General features: G+C 47.2%; 1 protein-coding gene across 1 annotated transcript in view; it reads right to left on the bottom strand.

The window, feature by feature from the left end:
• Positions 1-21811, bottom strand: part of LOC144821558 (retinol dehydrogenase 12-like) — a 149365-nt gene that overhangs the window by 28301 nt on the left and 99253 nt on the right. The window contains exon 5 of the mRNA XM_078678744.1: positions 16646-16755. Within this exon, the coding sequence (XP_078534870.1) occupies positions 16646-16755 (110 nt within the window). The remainder of the gene's footprint in view (positions 1-16645; positions 16756-21811) is intronic.

Genomic DNA, 21811 nt, shown 5'->3' on the forward strand with positions numbered 1-21811 from the left:
AGAAAGAGGTGGAGGCAGCAGTTTTAGGACTTGAAGACTCAGTCCTCGGTTCTGTAAAACAATAAAAAATATAGGGACTTATTTATGAGCTCCTTGTGACACTTTTGCACCGCAGTTGCATCACTTTTCGTGGAGCAGTGGCGGCATCAACAATGCACCATGTTGCACCATATTTACAAGGTGAGGCATCATGGCAGATGCACCACCATGTAAATCCCTGCGCCACATTATACCTGCGTTAGGTATAATATATGGAAGGTGGGCATTCTGATACAAGACAGGCTTGTAGAAGTGGCGCAGTGAAATCTATCAAATTTCACTGCACCACTTCTGGGATGCCACTGCGCCAAATCCTTACGCCTGCCTGATAGCAGGCGTAAGGGCGACGCATTGCTATAATCATATCCCTCTCCCTGCATTGCTGGAGTTGTGTCATGCTTCCAACACAACCACAGCAATGCGTCAGTTTTGTGTCGACAGAAGTGTCAGTAATACTAACGTATCTGTCATTCCTTGCAACATGATGCATCATACAATAAATATATCATGCATCCAACATTTTGCAAGGAGGGCGTGGTAAAAACTGTTGCATTGTAGTTTTCACACATCGATGCAACAGTTTTCATAAATAGGGCCCATAGAGGGCACTGTAGGGATACCCTGCCCACCCTCAGACCTAGAAGGCAAAATAAGGAATTACACTTTTTTTTTAAAAAAATAAGCCCACCAGGTTGGACTAGGGCTTATAGGGTCGCTAATTTCTTTTTTGGGGGGGGGGGGGTTAGGAGGTAGCCATGCAGCCTCCTTCTTCCGGCTTTTCTAAGACCCTAAGGATCCCATCACGTGGGTTCAATGTACGAATTATGGAGAGGGGGTAATGAGGCCCCTTTCCCTGAGACTCCGTAAGATCTTCAGGTGAGTGAGTTCTCTCACTTGGGAAAAGTCACTGTGGATTCAGAATTTGGTGTTTGAGGGAGTGAGTTCAGTCACTTGGGAAAAGGTACTGTGGATCCACAAATTGGTATTCAGGGAGTGAGTTGCCCCAGTTGGAAACCGTCAGTGTAGATCCAGAAGATGGTGTTCGAGGAAATAAGTACACTTAGGGACATATTCACAAGGATTCATCTCCAAATTATCCTCACTTTAACGCATTTTGGGGCATATTAGCAAGAACCTTGTTAAAAGTATTGCCGTTTTAGTGGCAGGAAACTGCCGCTAAAATGGCGATAATGGGCTTGCTAATATGCGTTATACAATTCCAATAGGAGCCCAGGTTAGATGTCCTGCACATCTAACCTGGGCTTCTATTGGAATTCTATAACGCATATTAGCAAGCCTATTATCGCTGTTGTAGCTGCAGTTTCCTGCCGCTAAAACAGCGATAATTTTAACAAGGTTGTTGCTAATATGCCCCCAAATGAGGTGATAGAATTAACACCCCATTCACAAGCTGGTGCAAACTGCAGACAACACCAGTATTCCCGTGATAACTGCCCCCAAATTTATCTCCACGGTGGACACCACCAACGTACACTAATGAGATGCAGAGTAGGCGTTCCCATGCAACAACACATGAGAAAACCACAACACCACATTCACAACGAACTACCAGATCTGCGAAGCGAAGCAAAAGCAGGGGATAACCCGCGGTAGCACCTGGGATTTTACACCTGCCTTTTGCTGGTGTTAAGCAGGATGACAACCTGCAGCATGGACGGGAACACTGCCAGGAGCCTTTTAAGATGCAGGTATTCCAGAGGGACGGTGTCTGCCTAAGTTAGTACCACTAAAATGACAGTGTTCTTGATTAAAACAAATGGTCAGACTTTGAGGAAGCTGATTGCTGCGGTCCCCATGCTACCAGTCTCAGAGTGACACCTGGCTTCCAGCAGGGGCAGTGTTGGGCTGGAAGCTAAAAGTAGTGATGATGGGACTTTGCAGCTGATTATCGGCCATTCACAACATATCCCCTGCTAACGCAGGATTTCAATGCGCCATCGCGATGATTAGTACGTCGGTTTTGACACCCCATTCCCTCTTACTATCGCCATGCTTAAAAATACCCCGCCAACTTGGCGATGTGAATCAGGTTAGGCAGTGTTACATTTTCTGCCGCTAAATTACTATGGCGATAGTTATCGCACGTTCTTGTGAATATGGCCCTTAGTTGGGAACAGTCAATGTGGATCCAGAAGTTGGTGTTCGTGGAGTGAGTTCATTTAGTTGGAATTCATCACTGTGGATCCAGAAGTTTGTGTTGGGATGAGTGAGATCACTCATTTGGGAACAGTCACAATGGATTCAAAGGTTGGTGTTCAGGAAGTTAGTTGAATCAATTAGGAACAGTCACTGTGGATAAAGTAGCTGGTTTTCAGAGGAGTGAGTTCATACAGTTGGTGGAGGAGTGTGACTCAATGGTTAGAGCGTGGAAGGGTATACTCAGATGTGAGTCCCTTGCTCATTGCACCATCAGGATTCAAGCAAGCCGGGCCGACGACGGCTGAAATGCCAGAAACCGGTCCCCGGAAGCTTGTTTCCTTCCCAGTATAAGAATTGGCTTGGTAGTTTGGTTTGCCCTGTTCCCATCATGCACTGGGACAGGAACAGACTAATTTGCATGTAGCCAGGTTCTGAGCTGGGATGGTGCAGTGAGCTAAAAAACGGTTATGGATCAAGCCCTGATCTTTGGACTGGGTAAGAGTGGTCTGCTTAATTCAGACACTCTGTTCATCACCACACCCTTTTCTGAATCAATGGTTAGAGCGGCAGACCCTGATGCACAGTTCTGGCCAGGGACCAGGGTTCGATTCCCACCTCGGCGGGTCTCGGGCTCAATTTCCTCGGGCCTGTTAATTCTCGCCTCGGTGCCTACTCTAATCAAGGGCCCCACGCTGCAACTCTGGGCAATAACTTGCTTAGCCTCCACACCGGCCCCAACAGCGCTAAGGATGCCTGGCTTCACCCTGGGGGTGCTCAGGAGTGTACACTTCACAGGGAAAGCCAGGAGGGGTTCCACAGCGGTATGAGTATCAGCACCAGGAAGCCGAATAGGCGACACCGCAAGGTGACCGTCTGGTGACAGTGCGCTCTATAAGCACCATGACATTTACATTTACATTTACAGTTGGAACAGTCGCTTTGGATCCAGAATTTGGTGTTCGTGGAGGGAGTTCACTCAGAAATAATCACCGTGGATCCAGAGGTTGGTGTGAGGGGCAGTGAGTACACTGGGAGCATATTTACAAAGAACTGGCACAGGGCAGCACCACAAAGCTTCTTGCTGTGCTCCTGTACGCCACTTCGAAAGGACTGGTATGCACCGCATTTACAATATACAGTGCATTCCTGTCCTTTCAGCCAGTGCCAGTGCACAATCAGCAGCCATGCGCCAATGCAGGCTCTCTGTGGTGTTGACACAATTGCTTTTGTGCAGAAAGAGGCACCTTCCTGCACAACAATAATCGCGAGAGGCATTTTCCTCGTTCCGTGTGCCCTGTAGAATGCAGCACATGTAGAAAGAGGAAAAAAAAGGCGAAATCTAAACATTTACCCCTGTTACGTCGGCTCTAGGTTTTGGCGATGCCCTGATTTACAAGAAGCTGTTAATCTGGGGCAGTGTTAAATTCCATGGGTGTTGCATGTGAACACCCACTAAAACACCCGTGTAACGCCTCATTCACGCAGAGCAAGGCAAGGGAGCGGCTTGAGCTGCCTTGCCTCACTCCACATCTACACGTCCATGAAAAGCCTTGCAAAGTGGCTGTACGTGGCCTTGCAGCTATGGGTAAGCCCTGCGCGCCACCGGAATATCATGAAGAGAAGCGTGGCTCAATGGTTAGAGCGGCAGACCCTGATGCAGAGGTCTGGTCCGGGACCAGGGTTCAATTCCCGCCTCGGCGGATCTTGGGCTCAAAATTCCACGGACCTGATAATTCTCGCCTCGGTGCCTATTCTAATCACGGGCCCCACTCTGTGACTCTGGGCAATAGCTTGCTTAATCTCCACAACGGCCCCCACAACGCTAAGGATGCCTGGCTTCACCCTGGGGGTGCACAGAAGTGGACATTTCACAGGAAAGCCAGGAGGGGTTCCACAGTGGTATGAATACAGCGCTGCAAGACCTCTGGGTGGAAGCGCGCTATATAAATACAAACACATGAAAAGTGATGTACCGGCAGCGCACAGGGCTTCTAAATATGCCCCACAGTTGGGGACAGACATGGCGGATCAAGGTTTTGGTGTTGGGGGCTGAGTTCAGTCAGTTGGGAACAGGAGTGGGGATCCAGCAGCTGGTGTTTCACTGCTCATGTGTTTTTTGATTGTGCCCAAGGTTTTAGAAAGCATGGACAGTCTAAAAGTAATTGAAGTGACAGAATTTACATTGCAATCAGCAGAGGTAAAGTCACCAGCTTTAACCATTTAAAAGCTTTAACTTTTTTTTTTTAGCTTGTCTAATGTTCAATCGTGGAATTAGTTAAGATAATTCAGTGAGTTTTTCTTGCCAAGTAGTGCATAGTTGAAGAAATTCATTATATGCATCCTGAGTAAACAAAATCCAATTCACTGTTATTCCAAATGATAGGGACAGCACAGATCACGTGGATTGCTCTGCACGTGGCATATAAACTACAAATATTTTCACTGTCCGATCAGTGGAAAAATAAAATTTGCCACCAGTTAATTTGTAGAAAAATAAGTGCAAAGATGCAGGGGCTTTAGCGTGATATATTTGCACTTTGGTGAAAATCTGCAATGGATCCGCGTGTGTAATATACCTATTTGAGCAGAAATATAGATAGATCAGTGTTCAACAGAGCTGTTTTTGGCGCGGCATGAACACGTCAGACGTGACGTGTACACAACAACAGTAAAGTGTAAAGTGCAGCGTGGGGTGACCATGTCCTCGGCTTCTTTCCAAGGCACGGGCGCGCAAAGTCCACAGCGATGGACGCATCAGCGGAGCCCAGAGCTCAGGGCGTCACGTGTGAGGTTACACCTCCACTGCAGGTCAAAGTTCAAAGGTAAATGTAAGCTTGTTAGGGGGCGTGTCCCTGGCTGCCACCCGTAGAAGGCCTCGCAGGGATGGGTCAGGTGTCCAGACTCCTTAACGAAACAGGCACAGTGTTAGGAGGCGTGTCCATACCTACCACCAGTAGAAGGCCTCGCGGGGATGGGTTAGGTGTCCAGACTCCTGAAGGGAACAGGCACAGTGTTAGGGGGCGTGTCCATACCTACCACCAGTAGAAGGCCTCGCGGGATGGGTTAGGTGTCCAGATTCCTGAAGGGAACAGGCACAGTGTTAGGAGGCTGACCCTGTCTACCACCTGTAGATGGCCTTGCAGAGATCAGGTGTCCAGACTTCATAAAGGGTCAAGAACAGTGTTGGGAGGTGTTTCCCTTGTTGTCACACAGGCCTCGCAGGAATGGGTCAAGTGTCCAGACTCCTTAAGGGAACAGGCACAACGTTAAGAAGCATGTCCTTTGCTGGCACCCATAGAAGGCCTCGTAGGGAAGGGTCAGGTGTCCAGACTCCATAAGAAAACAGGCACAGTATTAAGGAGCAAGTCTCTGCTTGACACCAGTAAAAACCCTCACTGGGGTGAGTCATTTGCACAGACTCCTTAAAGGTTCAAGCATAGTGTTGGAAGGCGTATCCCTGGCTGGCTCCCCTAAAAGGCCTTGCGGGGATGGGTTAGGTGCCCAGACTCCTTAAAGTTTCAAAAACAGTGTTAGGATGTGTGTTTCTACCTACCAGCTGTCGAAGGGCTCTCAGGGGGGGGTCAGGTGTCCAGACTCCTTAAGGAAACAGGCACAGTGTTAGGAGGCGTGTTCCCACCTACCACCCGTAGAAGGCCTCGCAGAGATGGGTTAGGTGTCCAGACTCCTGAAGGGAACAGGCACAGCGTTAGGAGGGGTGTCCCTGCCTACCACCTGTAGAAGGCCTCACAAAGAGCCCAGGTGTCCAGACTTCTTAAAGGTTCAAGAACAGTATTGTGAGGTGTGCCCCTGCTGCCACCCATACAATGCCACGCAGGGATGGGTCAAGTGACCAGACTCCTTAAGGGAACAGTCACAGTATTTAGAGGCGTGTCCCTACCTACCACCTGTAGAAGGCCTCGCAGGGATGGGTCATGTGTTCAGATTCCTTAAGGGAACAGGCACAGTGTTAGGAGGCATGCCCCTGCCTGCCGCGGGTAGAAGGCCTCAAAGGGATGGGTCGGTGTCCAGATTCCTTAAGGGAACAGGCAAAGTGTTAAGAAGTGTGTTCTTTGCTGCCACCCGTTGAAGGCCTCAAAGGGCCCCAGTGTTGGATGCCTAGAGTGCTTAAGGAAACAGGCACAGTGTTAAGAAGTGTGTACCTTGCTTTCACCCATCGAAGGCCTTGCAGGGATGGGTCAAGTATCCAGACTCCGTAAGGGAACAGGCACAGTGTTAGGAAGTGTGTCCCTTGCTTTCACCCATAGATGACCTTGCAGGGATGGGTCAAGTATCCAGACTCCGTAAGGGAACAGGCAAAGTGTTAAGAAGTGTGTCCTTTGCTGCCACCCGTTGAAGGCCTCAAAGGGATGGGTTGGATGCCCAGAGTGCTTAAGGAAACAGGCACAGTGTTAAGAAGTGTGTCCCTTGCTTTCACCCATAGAAGGCCTTGCAGGGATGGGTCAAGTATCCAGACTCCGTTAGGGGACAGGCACAGTGTTAAGAGGCGTGTCCCTGCCTACCACTGGTAGAAGGCCTGAAAGGGATGGGTCGGGTGTCCAGACTCCTGAAGGGAACAGGCACAGCATTAAGAAGCGTGTCCCTTGCTGCCACCCATAGAAGGCCTAGCAGGGATGGGTCAACTATCCAGACTCCGTAAGGGAACAGGCACAGTGTTAAGAAGTGTGTCCCTTGCTTCCACCCATAGAAGGCCTTGCAGGGATGGGTCAAGTATCCAGACTCCGTTAGGGAACAGGCACAGCATTAAGAAGCGTGTCCCTTGCTTCCACCCATAGAAGGCCTTGCACGGATGGGTCAAGTATCCAGACTCCGTAAGGGAACAGGCACAGTGTTAAGAAGTGTGTCCTCTGCTGCCACCCATAGGAGACCTAGCAGGGATGAGTCAAGTGTTCAGGCTCCTTTAGGGCACAGGCACAGTGTTAAGAAGCGTGTCCCTACCTACCACCCATTGAAGGCCTTGCAGGGATGGATCAAGTATCCAGACTCCATTAGGGAACAGGCACAGTGTTAAGAGGCGTGTCCCTGCCTACCACTGGTAGAAGGCCTGAAAGGGATGGGTTGGGTGTCCAGACTCCTGAAGGGAACAGGCACAGCATTAAGAAGCGTGTCCCTTGCTGCCACCCATAGAATGCCTTGCAGGCATGGGTCAAGTATCCAGACTCCGTAAGGGAACAGGCACAGTGTTAAGAAGTGTGTTCTCTGCTGCCACCCATAGGAGACCTAGCAGGGATGAGTCAAGTGATCAGACTCCTTTAGGGTACAGGCCCAGCGTTAAGAAGCGTGTCCCTACCTACCACCCGATGAAGGCCTTGCATGGATGGATCAAGTATCCAGACTCCATAAGGGAACAGGCACAGTGTTAAGAGAAGTGTCCCTGCTTACCACTGGTAGAAGGCCTTGCAGGGATGGGTCGGGTGTCCAGACTCCTTAAAGGAACAAGCGCTATGGCTCTCTCCCTTGTGTGCTGCTTTCCCGTATCAAGTACCCCTCTGTCATGTTTGTTCCTTCATCCCCCAACTTACTCTTCCATTGGACCCCCAGCTTGCATGCCATTCCCCTTCCTCACCTCAAGGGCCGCCACTGCCTCCCCACACTAGCCATGCCCTGTTTGCTTCACCCTGCATTCACTTATCCCCAAAGTTCTCCTTCGTTGTTGGTTCTCTGCCCCCTCTGGGCAAGTATTTAAATAAAGAAACTTTCTTCTTACCTTTTTTGAAAAGTCCGCGATCTGCCTTTTATTGCCAGGCCATTCCTTTGGCAATATGCTTTTTTGCATACATTTAAATTGATTTTTTACTTACCGCTCAAGGATCTTGTGATCTTGTCATATACACATATATCATCCCTATGGGCCACCGTAGCACCAACCTCATGAAGCAAATACATGCACGTGCCATGACGCATGTTCATTTAAGTCACTGTGCTTTTTCCATGTTTTTTTCATATGGTTCACAACATCGGCAAAAAGCTGTTCTTTCTGCGGATGCTGAGCAGCATTGGGAAAAAGCATTGGAAAAGCCAACAAATAGATCAGCGGGATGTAGGTAAGAATGCCACCTTGGTGGGGGGTCCTGGTTGTGACGGTGGCCACACCCAGAGCTGTGGTGGAGTTACAGAGCGATCCAGAGGCTGAAAGGTACAGAGGCTGAAAGGGACCACAACAAGGGTGCAAAGGCCAAATTTCCCCACGGGTTCCTCGCGTTGGACCCCGGAGGAACGACGGCGACCTGCTAGTCCTACGGGCGGTTGTAAACCTGAGCAACCGGGGGCTGCCTGGATATGCTCCTCCCCCTTCAAGGGGTGTGAGTAGATGGGTAGACTGGCGCATCCACAGGAGGGAAGGGGTAAACCCTCCCCCCAGAATTGGTAAGCGTGGATTGGCTAGTGCCACAATGCCGTTTGGCTCATCAGATGGGCAGGCAGCAGAGGGGCTGCTTGCCCTTGGATCGCCCGTAAGTTAACCCACCATGTTGGCATATTTCGGTATGCAAATAAATCTGCAGCAATTTTCTCCAAGAAAAGGGTGCCTTGTGTGTTTATTTCATCATAAATATGCACCACAGTTTCAATGTATCTCCCTGTAACAACAGTTAACCTGAACTGTATGCGCAAAAGGTGATTTACAAAGAGCCTGCAGTATGAAACCCCTGGCCTGCCCTACCTTGCATAATGCTGATATTGCACGTAAATATAATAGTGGTATTTGTGAGACGTACTTGTTACATTTACAAAGTATGCAAGCTTTTGCACCCGCTTTGAACGCCGCCACCTCATCTGTGACCAGATGCTTTGAAATGCAACTGTCCTCCCACTGATGAAGAAACCCCCCATGAACCCTTCAACGCTTGGCAACTACAGACTGATATCTCTGCTATCATTCCCAGCCTAGAGTTTCAGAAAAAATCAACAACAGATTCCTCGCTAAATGCCTCATTGACCACCAACTTCTCAACATCACCCAGTCTGGCTTCAGACTCAGGCACAGTACCAAAACTGCCCTCATCACCACCACAGATGACATCTGCATGACTCTGGATGGAGGTCACACGGTGGCTCTCAACCTCCTGGACCTCTCCACAGCATTTGACTATCCTCACCAATACCTGCTCGACATTGGCAGTCAAGGACATGCATTTTGATGGATCTGCTCCTTACTGACTGGAAGAACCTAGTCAGTCTGCCTGGCACAGTACACCTTGCATGCCCACGACCACTTCTGTGGAGTCCCACAAAGATCCTTTTTGAGCCCGACGCTCTTCTGTGCATACAAGATTAAATATGAGCACAAAATCCGTTCCGCTCGCGGATTTTGCGGATTTTCGGTAATTTCACGATCCGCGAACTCCCGCGAATTTACCAAAAATCTGCAAATCTGCAAGCGGCGGATCCGGGGGGCAAAAGTTCAAGCCTTCAAGCTTGAAGTTGTTGTAACTATTTTAGGATGGCGCCGGCAAGCTGCCAGCGCCATCCTAAAATAGTTACTAAGTTAGCTTCAACAGGAAGCACTAATAGATAAAATAAAGCTGGTGCTCGAGCACCTGCTTTATTTTATCTATTAGTGCTTCCTGTTGAAGCTAACTTAGTAACTATTTTAGGATGGCGCTGGCAGCTTGCCGGCGCCATCCTAAAATAGTTACAGGATGATGGACAGCTCACTCAAGGGACCCCTGCGCACATCGGTGATATGAAGGGCAGGGTTCATTCTGGCACGATGGTCCTGTCACAAAAATTAAACCTCAACAGGAAGCACTTACAGATATCAATAAAGCATGTGCCCTAGTTGAAGCTCAAATTCAGTGACGCATTCATCAGCCCAAAAACAATCGTGAGCGTTGTAGAGGCTGGGCAGGTGTGCTTTCTTCCCAAATCTACCATCGAAAATCAGCTGTGATGCTGGATAGAGGCCTTTGTATCCTTGACTTTTACGAGCGCAATCGCCGTGCTGTTCCTGTGACCAGGAGCTTCCTTCTCCTTATCTGCTGCTCTGATCGGTCTCTGACCTTTTATACACACTAGAGGCATGTGAACTCGCATGGAAACCCTGCCCGTTTGGCCCCGCCCACACACTCGCGGTATGCACAGTGTTCCCGCCATTTACCCACTATGATGGACAGTTGAAGCTCAAATTCAGTGACGCATTTATCAGCCCAAAAACAATAGTGAGCGTTGTCGAGGCTGGGCAGGTCTGCTTTCTTCCCAAATCTACCTTCGAAAATCAGCTGTGATGCTGGATAGAGGCCTTTGTATCCTTGACTTTTACGAGCGCAATCGCCGTGCTGTTCCTGTGACCAGGAGCTTCCTTCTCTTTATCTGCGGCTCTGATCGGTCTCTGACCTTTTATACACACTAGAGGCATGTGAACTCGCATGGAAACCCCGCCCGTTTGGCCCCGCCCACACACTCGCGGTATGCACAGTGTTCCCGCCATTTACCCACTATGATGGACAGTTGAAGCTCAAATTCAGTGACGCATTTATCAGCCCAAAAACAATAGTGAGCGTTGGCGAGGCTGGGCAGGTGTGCTTTCTTCCCAAATCTACCGTCGAAAATCAGCTGTGATGCTGGATAGAGGCCTTTGTATCCTTGACTTTCACGAGCGCAATCGTTGTGCTGTTCCTGTGATCAGGAGCTTCTTTCTCTTCATCTGCTGCTCTGATCGGTCTCTGACCATTTATACACACAAGAGGCACTTGAACTCGCAAAGAGGACACCCCCCATTTAAAAAATTCGCAAATCCGCGAATCCGCAAATTCGTGAATTTTGCAGATCCGCGAATATGCAAATTCGCAAATTCGCTAATCGTGAATTCGCAAAATTCGCCCATACTTATACAAGATCCCTTTATCCAACATAATTTGCTCTCATGATATCAACGTCCTCTACTACACTGACAACGCACAAATCATTCTCTCCCTCACAGACAAGACGTCCAGAACCCAGATCAAGTTCAAGAACCAATGAAAAAAAGAGGGAGAGTCACCCTTAATCACAAGGGAACAGGGTAAGAAATCAAGAAAAACAAGAGGATTCCCTTGGATGTATTAATTTTCGACAACCAGTATGGTACTGGCCTTTATCCACTAAGATCTGTTTTTATGGACTCATAGACCGTACACCACTCACTTCATGCACCCAATGAACTATTGACCCTTTTGCTAAAAGTGACACCACAAAAGCACTTACAATCTACAAGGAGTAATTATGCTGCCAAAGAGAAAAATATTTTCATTGTTTTATTTCTATATTGGTAAAAACAAAGAGAGTCACAGCCTATGCACAAACTCTTGTGCTTCTGATTTTTAGATAATCTACTATATCAAAAGCAAATTGCCTTAAAGTTGGTGCAATACAAACAATATTTCAATATTCACTATTCAATCAAATATACGGGATGTATATGTTAAAAACATTTCATAATACAAATATTAAAAATGTGTCGACGCGTTTCGGTGGATCCTGCTGTGCGCACCACCTTCTTCAGGACAATTAAAAAAAATCTTACTCCACCTGATGGCCAACAGAGCTAGTTCCGACACTCCAGAGATTAAATTATACTGGTGTTTTCTAATGTTCGGCACCAGCACTTATTTCTTAACACAACACATATTACTGACAACCAGCCACATGGTGGCACTGTCAGCCTATTTTTAAAAGGGCAAAGGAGCAGAGTGTTTAATAATCTAATATTAATTGAAAATTATAATACCAGCGTGCCTAAGCCATGCACCTAGCGTTAGTTCCCCTGGTATAGTCCAAATTGTCACTTTTGTAGGAGTGTGAGGGATAATAGGTGGTGTTGATACTAGTATTTGACATGTTCTACAGATCCTGTAAGTGGTGGAAGCTACAGTGGCCTCCTTGGGCCCTGGCACTTCTTTTGTTTTTACAAATTAAGCACTGCAACACCCACTCTCACCAAGATACTCAGAATTGTCATTGACCGCAAACTCGACATGACTGCTCAAGTCAATGTCGTCACTGCCTCATGCTTCCCAAAAACGGTTAAGCATGCCCTTGTCACAAGCAAGCTGGAATATGGTAACACCCTCTCCTCTCCGCTGCGGTCAACAAAAAACCATCATAAGGCTGCAGACCATTCAGAACTCGGTGGCAAGAATCACTCACAACCTCCCACACTGCACGCACATCACACCACACCTGAAGGAGCCCCACTGGCTCCCCATTCACAAACAAGCAAAACTCAAACTCCTCATCCACACTTTTAAGGACCTACATAACTAACACTGGCCCAGCATACCTCAACAATCAAATCTGCTTTCACAAACCTTTCAGACACCTTTGTTTGTCCGGACTCCTACTTGCACTCATCCTATACATACGGAAAAACAGATCTAGTGGTCGAGACTTCCCCTACATCGACTCTAAAGCATGGAACGGCCTGACTCTACACATAAGAGCCTCTTCCTCAATTCTTGCCTTCTGCAAGAAGCTCAAGGCCTGGCTTTTCGAGTAGTCTGACTAGGCACTAGGTGTGGTGAGACTCACATCTCCTCGGTGCCAGGATACCCATCCTCCACCCCCCGGTGACAGTGTGCCCTACAAACCTGCATTACATAACAAGCTTCTCCATTCAGTATGGTCTCATATTCCCAAACTGCGTTAAACCTACCTGGATACAATTACCTGCAGTTCAACCTTTGGTATTTGAGTGTAAAGAACTGTCCTTAAAGTTTTCACCAGGAAAATGAGTGTACCTGCCCCCCACGGGATGCCCATTGGGCCATTCACAATCTGTCTACCAGGAGTTTACAATGTACTGGATTGAGTGGATTGGTGTAATCTAGTTGTATGTTTTAGTTAACTACTAGACCTCAATTCTGAAATCCCAGAAACGCAGGAGTTCTTACACGGTTCCATGTGCGGGTCTAAAGCCAGAACCAATTGTTGACAAACCTCATGACCATTCAATACGGATTAAAGATGGCTGCCCACTCACTATTGGTTGAGAGTTATCTGGAACAGTTGTGCAGATTTTACCCTGGTTGTATCCACCTCAAATGGGCCCTACTTAGAGTGTACAGCCAGGATGCGCTCTCAATAGGGTGGGCAAGACAGCCGCTAACCTTTGGCAGATGATCCACATCCGCCAAATTCTAATAAAATCCCAAAATGTTTTGACTTAACCCCTCGCATGCTGGTGACGAACCCCAGCCGTCACGCTCCGCGGTGCTCGAGTGCGGATGACGGCTGGGGTTCGTCACGGCCCCGCCCTGTTAGTTTGTTTACCGCACAACGGCGAAAACGGGCCAGCAGCGAAGGGGTTAAAGGATTCACCAGGTCCTCTTTAAGAGACTTGAGTATCCCTAGTAGATATATTATTGACATACTGGTCAATGGGGGAACAAAGGAGAGGGGATTGCCTCAGTAGCCTGACTCAGACGGAGTCTGTCAAAGAGTCTGGTTTTAAACTATAACGACTTGCGGAGAACAGCCATAACAACGCGGGGATTACCCCACACTGCCATTACAACGCGGGGATTACATCGAAAGTCGTTACAACGACTTTCGCTGGAGGGCGCTGTTGGATAGGGAATAGTTTCATTTTCTATACAACACCTTCCCTACTGTCAACGTGGGCTGGAGTTGGAATAGAAAATTAAACTATTCCACTATCCAGCGCCCTCCAGCGAAAGTCGTTGTAACGACTTTCGTTGTAATCCCCGCGTTGTAATGGCATACAACCCGACGTGCGCCCGTGTCACCCAGAGCTTCTGGTTTGAACTGGACATGACTGCGCTGTGGAGACTGGCCAGTATTGACTGGAGGTGTACTGAAGTGACCTGGTCTCCTGTCACAATTGTCAACACTGACCAGGTTCAGGAACACTGATCACCCTGACCAGCTGGCATTCTGAGAAGTTATCCAGTATAATTAGGCAGGACCCCTGGCAGGCTGGCACGTGCAGCATCAGATTGTTAGTAGTACACAAAGTTTGCTTGCCTGGCACCGGATCAGTGACGGCATTAAAATCCGACACTGAATTTAAACCGGTTGTCATTTCTCAACAGCATTTACTCAGAGGGCCACTACACCCCAATATTTGCATGCTGTATATCCACTTTTCTATTCCTTCCACAATTTTATAGACACATATATAGGGTTCTGAATTGATGAATGCTGCTGTTGGTTACTCTATCAAATTCTTTCATACAAGAACTTATGCTACTAGTTGGTATGGCTTTGATCCAAATATTTGTAACCATGTAGTAACCATTTAGTAAAATGGATAATGTGAACCCATTACTGAAACCATTTTTGGCTTAAAGAACCCTCTCTAAACATCCCCCTGTCCTGGCGCTATATTCAGCTGCCTAACGACAACGCAGGCAGCCTTGCACCATAGTGCAAGAGTGCTGGTGATGAGGGGAAGATTGTTTATGTGCAGGATGGTGTCCCTTCCTGCACATAAACAATCTTTAAAAGCTGTTTTGTAACTTCTATATGTGCTGCTTAATGCAGCACACATAGAAGTTGCAAAACAGCATTTTATTAAAGTTATTGTTTATGTGCAGTAAGGGAGACCTTCCAGCACATAAAGAATCATTGGCATTTTGCTGTTTCCAAGTGTGCTCAAGGCAGCACACATGTAAACAGAAAAAACGATAAATAAAGCATCTCTCCACGTTTCGCCTGTTTAAGACCAGGTTTCCCTGGTCTTATTTTTGGCGCTGCCTCCTATCTACGCTGCCCTTCTAATTTGGGGGCACCGTCAAAATCAATGGGAGTTGCAGTGGAACACCCATCACAACACCCCATTGCACACCCATTTCACGCTAAGTGTAGCATGAAAGGGTGCCTAGTTTACAAGGCAGCATTAAGCCACTTTTAGTGGCTTAACACTGCTTTGTAAATAAGGCGCAGCTCCTATCGCCATTACAACGTCACTAAAAGTGACGCTGTGGTGGTGATAGGGGCTTGTAAATATGTCCCCAGGTATTTTACTGTGGTAAGTTCCCCTGCAAGGATGTATTCCATCAGTAAGAGGTACTAGTGCACTTAACACTGTCCATTAGTCAAAATAGTCACTAGACAAAACTCCATCTCTCTCCAGCAGGAAGAGTAAACACCAGAGATATGTTGACACTTTTACTGAAAACTTCTGGATATACAATGAACGCTGCATCAGGTGCTTTTAATCCATAACATATTTCAAAGCACAGGGAGGCTGGATCGAAGGTGAGTGCTGGGTGGATTGTGCTGCACTCCTGATTTTGCATATAGCCATGTCTGAACTGGGGTGGCAGAGTGGGCTAAAGAACGGTGATGGATTAAACCCAGATCTTTTGACAGGGTGTGACTGTTTGATTGGTTCAGATGCTCCGTCCATCACCACCCCCTTTTGTACTGCTTTGGCCGCCATAAGTGTGGCAGGGTATGCTCAGACGTGAGTCCCTTGCTCACTTTGCCACTGGATTCAAGCAAGCCAGGCTGAAGACGGCTGTAATGCCAGAAACCGGTCCTCGGAAGCTTGATTCCGGTCCAGGGAAGGCATGGCTTGGCAGTTCGGGCTGGACTGTTCCCATGAGGCACAGGGTCAGACTGATTTGCATATAGCCATGTCTGAACTGGTGTGGCTGAGTGGGCTAAAGAACGGTGATGGATTAAACCCAGATCTGTTGACTGGGTGTGAGTGCTTGATTGATTCAGATGCTCCGTCCATCACCACCCCCTTTTGTACCGCACTCCTGATTTTGTAACAGGAGGCCGATATGGCAGCACTGCTGCAAAACCGACCCTCCCTCGCCTAACAAACCAGGCCCCAGGCACAAAACCATCCCCCAGAAACAAAACTAGCCCCCAGTAACAAACCCAGCCCCCCAGAAACAAAACCGGCCCCCAGAAACAAACCCAGCCCCCCTGAAACAAAACTAACCCCCAGTAACAAACCCACCCCCTAGAAACAAAACTAGCCTCCAGTAACAAACCCACCCCCCAGAAACAAAACTGGGCCCCAGAAACAAAACCAGCCCCCCTGAAACAAAACTAACCCCCAGTAACAAACCCAACCCCCAGAAACAAAACCAGCCCCCCTAAAACAAAACTAGCCCCCAATAACAAACCCAGCCCACCAGAAATAAAACCAGCCCCCCTAAAACAAAACTAGCCCCCAGTAACAAACCCAGCCCCCCAGAAACAAAACCAGCCCCCCTGAAACAAAACTACCCCCAATAACAAACCCAGCCCCCAGAACCAAAACTGGCCTCCAGAACCAAAACCGGCCCCAACCCCTCCAGCCTCCCTGGGAAATGCCCGATGCCCGGTATGGCCAGTCCGGCCTTGACGTCAGGAGTAGAACCTCTGGTGAGCGCGAGCTCTTTTTGCAAGACGCAGTGTAATTATTAGCCACTGACACATGAATCCGTCCCCCTGTCCATTGTCGCGCACCTACGCCCACAGCCCCGCCTACCTTGAAGAAGAGTAAACCAATCGCGTGAAAGAGAAGGCGCAGGATCCAGGAGTAATTCCGCATCACTTCCGTCCTCACGATACCAGGATTCACAGAATTCACTATCAGTCCTGTAGGAGAGGAACAGGAAAGAATAGTTCAATTCAGGCTACCTTTCCCCATCTGTCTTACATTGATCCTGGAATTGACATGGAGAGCTCACTCCTGTAGAGCAGATCAACAATCCCAGGGATAAGTAGTTTCAAAGTTTCCTTTGAAAGTTTTACAATTGAGCAAAGTGCTGTGCCTTTAGATTCCCTTCTTCACTGTGCAACCTTTTCAGTTCTACTTGAGCTAGCACCCTGGCCTCTTGACCTCTGACCTCTTGATCTTTCTGCCTGGCATGGGTCTACTTAACAATGTCCTGAGATCCTTCTGGGTATGAGTTTCTCCCCAGTGAGCCCTCAGGCACCAGTCATGGTCCTTCCCCAGCCAGCATCTCATTACCCCTTACCACGTATGTCTTACTTCTTCTTCCAGGATACCCCCAGCACCCCTGCTCCAGCTGGCCCGACCGCACATGTAATCTCCCATCTACCTGCTGCTGCGCTTTATTGACTCCACCCACCAGCGTCGGATTGGTAACGCGGCACTCCGGCAATGCCCGAGGAGCCGGTGCCGAGTTCCAACTGTGGGCTGCTTTTTGGAGCAGTCTGGGGGCAGATTTGGGCAGTGTCGCTGTTGTTCAGATACAGCCAGCGGCCCAGTGGGTGTCTGAGTGTCCTTTCTGGAGGCAGATGGGCGCTCATTACCTCACATTTAGCAACAGGCCGAGGTGTCACTTTTTTTCTCTTGCACAGCCGGCCCATTAATGTATGCATACCTAGTGGGACAGGGGGCCTGAGCAGAAGTAGCCTCACTTGTTTTCAGTCACCAGTGTAAACAAACCTGAGCATTTTTTTGTATTCCCCCCCCCCTTTTTTTAAATAAAATTTCGCCGAAGCAGTGTTTTGAGGAAAGGCAATATGCAAATGTGGGCCACTTTTTTTTAGCATGCCTGGGCATATTTTTGAATTCCATTCCAACCCTGCCACCCACATACAGATGATTTCTCTGAACTTCTGACATCTTCGTCTTATCTCACTGAGGTCTGGGAAGTTCATGGAGAAAACAACTGTGCAGCAGGTTGGGTGCAACTTTTGGGCCATTTCCGGTGAGCAAGAAGTGAGTAATCACATATGTCTAGATTTCCTGGCAATCCATGAAGCAATATATATTTAAGAACATTCACAGAGCAACCTCTGCGGCCAGACCACCCGAGCAATCATGTATGCCTCCCTGTCATCAGCAGGGTTCCACAGAGGACTAAAAATGTCTGAGATCAGACCAATTTTCAAGAAGCAAAGTTTGAACCCAGATGACCCAACAAATTACAGAACTATGGGCCATATGTATCAAGCCAAATTGAATTCGCAAACGCCGAAATTCGCAGAATTTCGGCGTTTGCGAATGCAATTTAGACTAATGGTATGCATCAAGCAAATCTGCTTTAAAAATAAGGAATCGCAAAATAGCGATTCCTTATCTTGCGATTGCATTTAAGGAATCGCAAATTTTGCGATTCCTTAAATGCAATGTAAGAAGCCAAAAAAATTTGCAAATTGGCCTTAAAGAAACGCAAATTGCGAATTCCTTTCAAAATGCATATCTTTTCAATTTTCTAAGTGCCATGTGACGCACATACATGCCCTTAGGGCATGTATGTGCGCCACATGTGCACCCATGCCGATTTCAGGGGTGCAACAGGGTGTCCTTGGGACACCCCTGCACCCTTGAAAATATTCACAATTTGCGATTAGCAAATTGCGAATCGCAAATTTCCCCTTCATTCCTATGGGCCTCCTGGCCCATAGAAATGAATGGGAAATTATTCCCTAATTGCGATTAGCAATTTGCTAATCGCAATTAAGGAATTTTAAGAAATCTCTAAAAAGAAGCTAATTTCTACATACATACCATTTTGCGATTTCTAAATAGCTATTCCTTAAAAATCGCTATTTAGGAATCGTAAAACGGAATGTTGATACATATGGCCCTAAATCAAATGGATCTTTTCTGGGGAATCTGCTTGAAAAAACCTGATTCATTCAGTTTCTGAATCTGTTTAGAAAAAATAAAATTCTCTGGGATCAATAGGAGGGTTTTAGACCAGGAAGAGGCATTCAAGCAGACAATGTCTGGGACCACGTCAAGAATGACGTAGATTCTGATTGGGTCGCTGTTGGAACTCTACTGATGCTTTCAGCAGCTTTGGACTCTGTAGAACACAAATGACTACTCAAAAGGCAAACAATACAGGACAAAGGTATAGCTAAAATGAGTATTCATACCTCTCTGGCAGAACACAAGTCCTGTCATTGCCTCCGTTGCTGTCATCACCACCCCACAACAGGCGGTGTTCCCAGGGATCGGCAATCCACCTCTGATTTTAGCTAAGCCTGACCCCGCCCTCTGGGCTTTAAACTAAACTATGCATATACCACATATATAATAGACCATGGACATCATATGCTAGGGTCTTAGAGGTAAATTAAATATGCCAATTAGAGGTATGATGATTGCATGCTGAAAGCTGGGAGCCTAAGCATTTTACAACTGGCCAACAAAGGGGAAAATACACAGAGGTCTATTAGCCAGCAAAAATAGGGTTCAGCAAAAAGGAAAACAAAATCTGGGGTGATGCTGCAGAAAGGCAAATTTCCAGCAGAGAAGAACTAGGGGATGTGGAAGGGTGGGTCACGGAAATGAGCCAATATTACTTCTTTGGACGTACTGAAGTTAAAGCATGCCAGCGAAAATGGTGCCAAGATACTTGCAAAAGAGGGGAATACTCACTTATTTGCACTCACATCCTGTGATAGCCAACATTAGTTGTTAGGAACTGATATAGGAACTATGGGGTGACGGGTTGGTAATGAATTGGGGAACTGCAGTGCGGGCGAGGTGGAGGGAGATAAATTGGAATTACTTTTCATTTCCCACAATTGCAATGCACATGGAACAGCACTGCTGATATGTGCAGTAGGCGTGGAGCACAAGTAGGGACACGCCGACCGCGGCCACCCTCATTGGATACCCTGGCAGAAAATAACAGCAAGATCCAATTGTATGGGAAGATGACAGTTCTATCATGGAATGTGAACAACCTGGGAGCAAATTAAAGAGAGGGATTTTACACAAATTATTAAGAAGCACCTCCTCCTCCCCCCAGACATGACTCTCCAACAAGAGACCCATCTTACAGGTGCACATTGCCAGTTGTTGGAATGAGGTAACTATTGGTTGTTCTTGTCCTTGGCAAGAACATGGACTCTGGAGTGGATGTATGACGTTACAACGCATACTTTTACAACGCCTACCTTTACAACGCGGTTTTTACAACGCATACCATTACAACGCATAGCGCTTTGGGGTGCTGGATAGTGAATAGTTTAATTTACTATTCCAACTCCAGTCCCCGTGGATAGTAGGGAAGGTTATTGGATAGTAAATTAAACTATTCCCTATCCTAGAGCGCCCCCCAGAGCAATGCGTTGTAATAGTTTGCGTTGTAAAAGTTGCATTGTAATGGTAGCTCGTTGTAAAAGTTTCGTTGTAAAGGTTGTATACCCTCTGGAGTGCGGGCTATACTCATCACAATATTGTGTCCCCTCCACAGTCATAGAGCGATCCTATGTTGATCTGCAGGGCTGCTAAGCAGTGTTGGCCAGAATGTGGAAGAGGGTATGAGTCCTGGTTTGTTCTGCTAACCTCCCATCTAGGCATCTGTAGTTCTAGATATGTTGGGTACTCACCCGCTGCACAATAAACATAAAGGTATCCCTCTGCCTGAGACAATTTTCAAGAGGGTGGCTGATAAGTGCCATGCCCACACACCACCTCAGGAGACAGGCAAAAGAAAATTAATCCTTTTTCATAAGTAGCTCTCACATACTCAGTAGTAGCATGTTTCATCAGCGGGTTCATTCTGACCCCTAACAGTCAGGCTTGGGAGCTCTTCATATATTTCTATCAAGGGGGATGTAACATCTAAAGAAACAGTTCTCCTCCACTCCCACGGTATCCCTTTATTAGCAGGGTGGATGTTAAAGATTAAACATAACTATGAAAGGGGCACTGAGGATACTATGGCACAATGACCCTTATTGCGCCAACATGTTTCTGCCCTACACTACTAGTCATTTAAGGTCCTGGGCAGTCGTCAGGGTGGGTTTGTTTTTCTAGCACTCCCCCGATGACTTATACAAAGTCCTCAGAAACTTTTATGTGGCATGCATACCAAGATTAGGTATGCAAAGGCAGTTTATACTTGGCTATCCAAAGTTACCCTAGTACTGGGTAAATTGTACCCGTCTGGGGCAGACGGGGTTGGTGGCCCTGTAGTCAAACAATTGTCAAGGGTCTCTACCATCCATTACACCTACTGTGCGGCCGCTCTCCCCGGTCCAACTCTGGCTACAACTTCCAGAAGGAATACTGATGATGGAGAAGACAAATCTCACAATGGACCAAGAATTAGGCAGATAATATGGTGGAGAAACTCATATGGATGTCTATGGCCAGGCAGATGTTTGGCAACAAAATGATCCAACAGAGAAGCAGTTTTTTTTACTTTTGGGCTCATGTCTCCTACTCAAGGATAGATTAACCCATTACATAAGCGATGTATGTAAACAGATATAATAATGTAAACTACGTTGCTAGGGGCATGTCCAATGTTTCACCATTCGAAGTAGATGTAGATAAAAGTAGAGTATCAGATTACCAGGGATGGAAATTGGATATCTGGCTCCTTAACAAAAGGAAGAGGTAGATGGGTTACAACGAACAATGGAGAACGATTTCATTGAAAATGACTGTAGGCTCTGGGAATAAGGTCTGGGAAGCATATAAGGTTGCGATCAGAGGACATAAACAGATGCACTAAAAAACATAGAGATGGAAAGAAGCCACTAGAATAGAGACTGATATCATTCAACAATGTCATATGCATATTGATGATGGTGAGCTACAATATCAGCTTAACCTGAAACAGCAGGAGTATCAGGCACTTTTTGGAAATGAGGCTAGAAATCATTTTGTGGCATCACAAAAAAATGCTAAATATAATAGGTTGTAAAACTGGCG

Source organism: Lissotriton helveticus, chromosome 2_2, assembly GCF_964261635.1.
Source record: "Lissotriton helveticus chromosome 2_2, aLisHel1.1, whole genome shotgun sequence".
Lineage (NCBI taxonomy): Eukaryota > Metazoa > Chordata > Amphibia > Caudata > Salamandridae > Lissotriton > Lissotriton helveticus.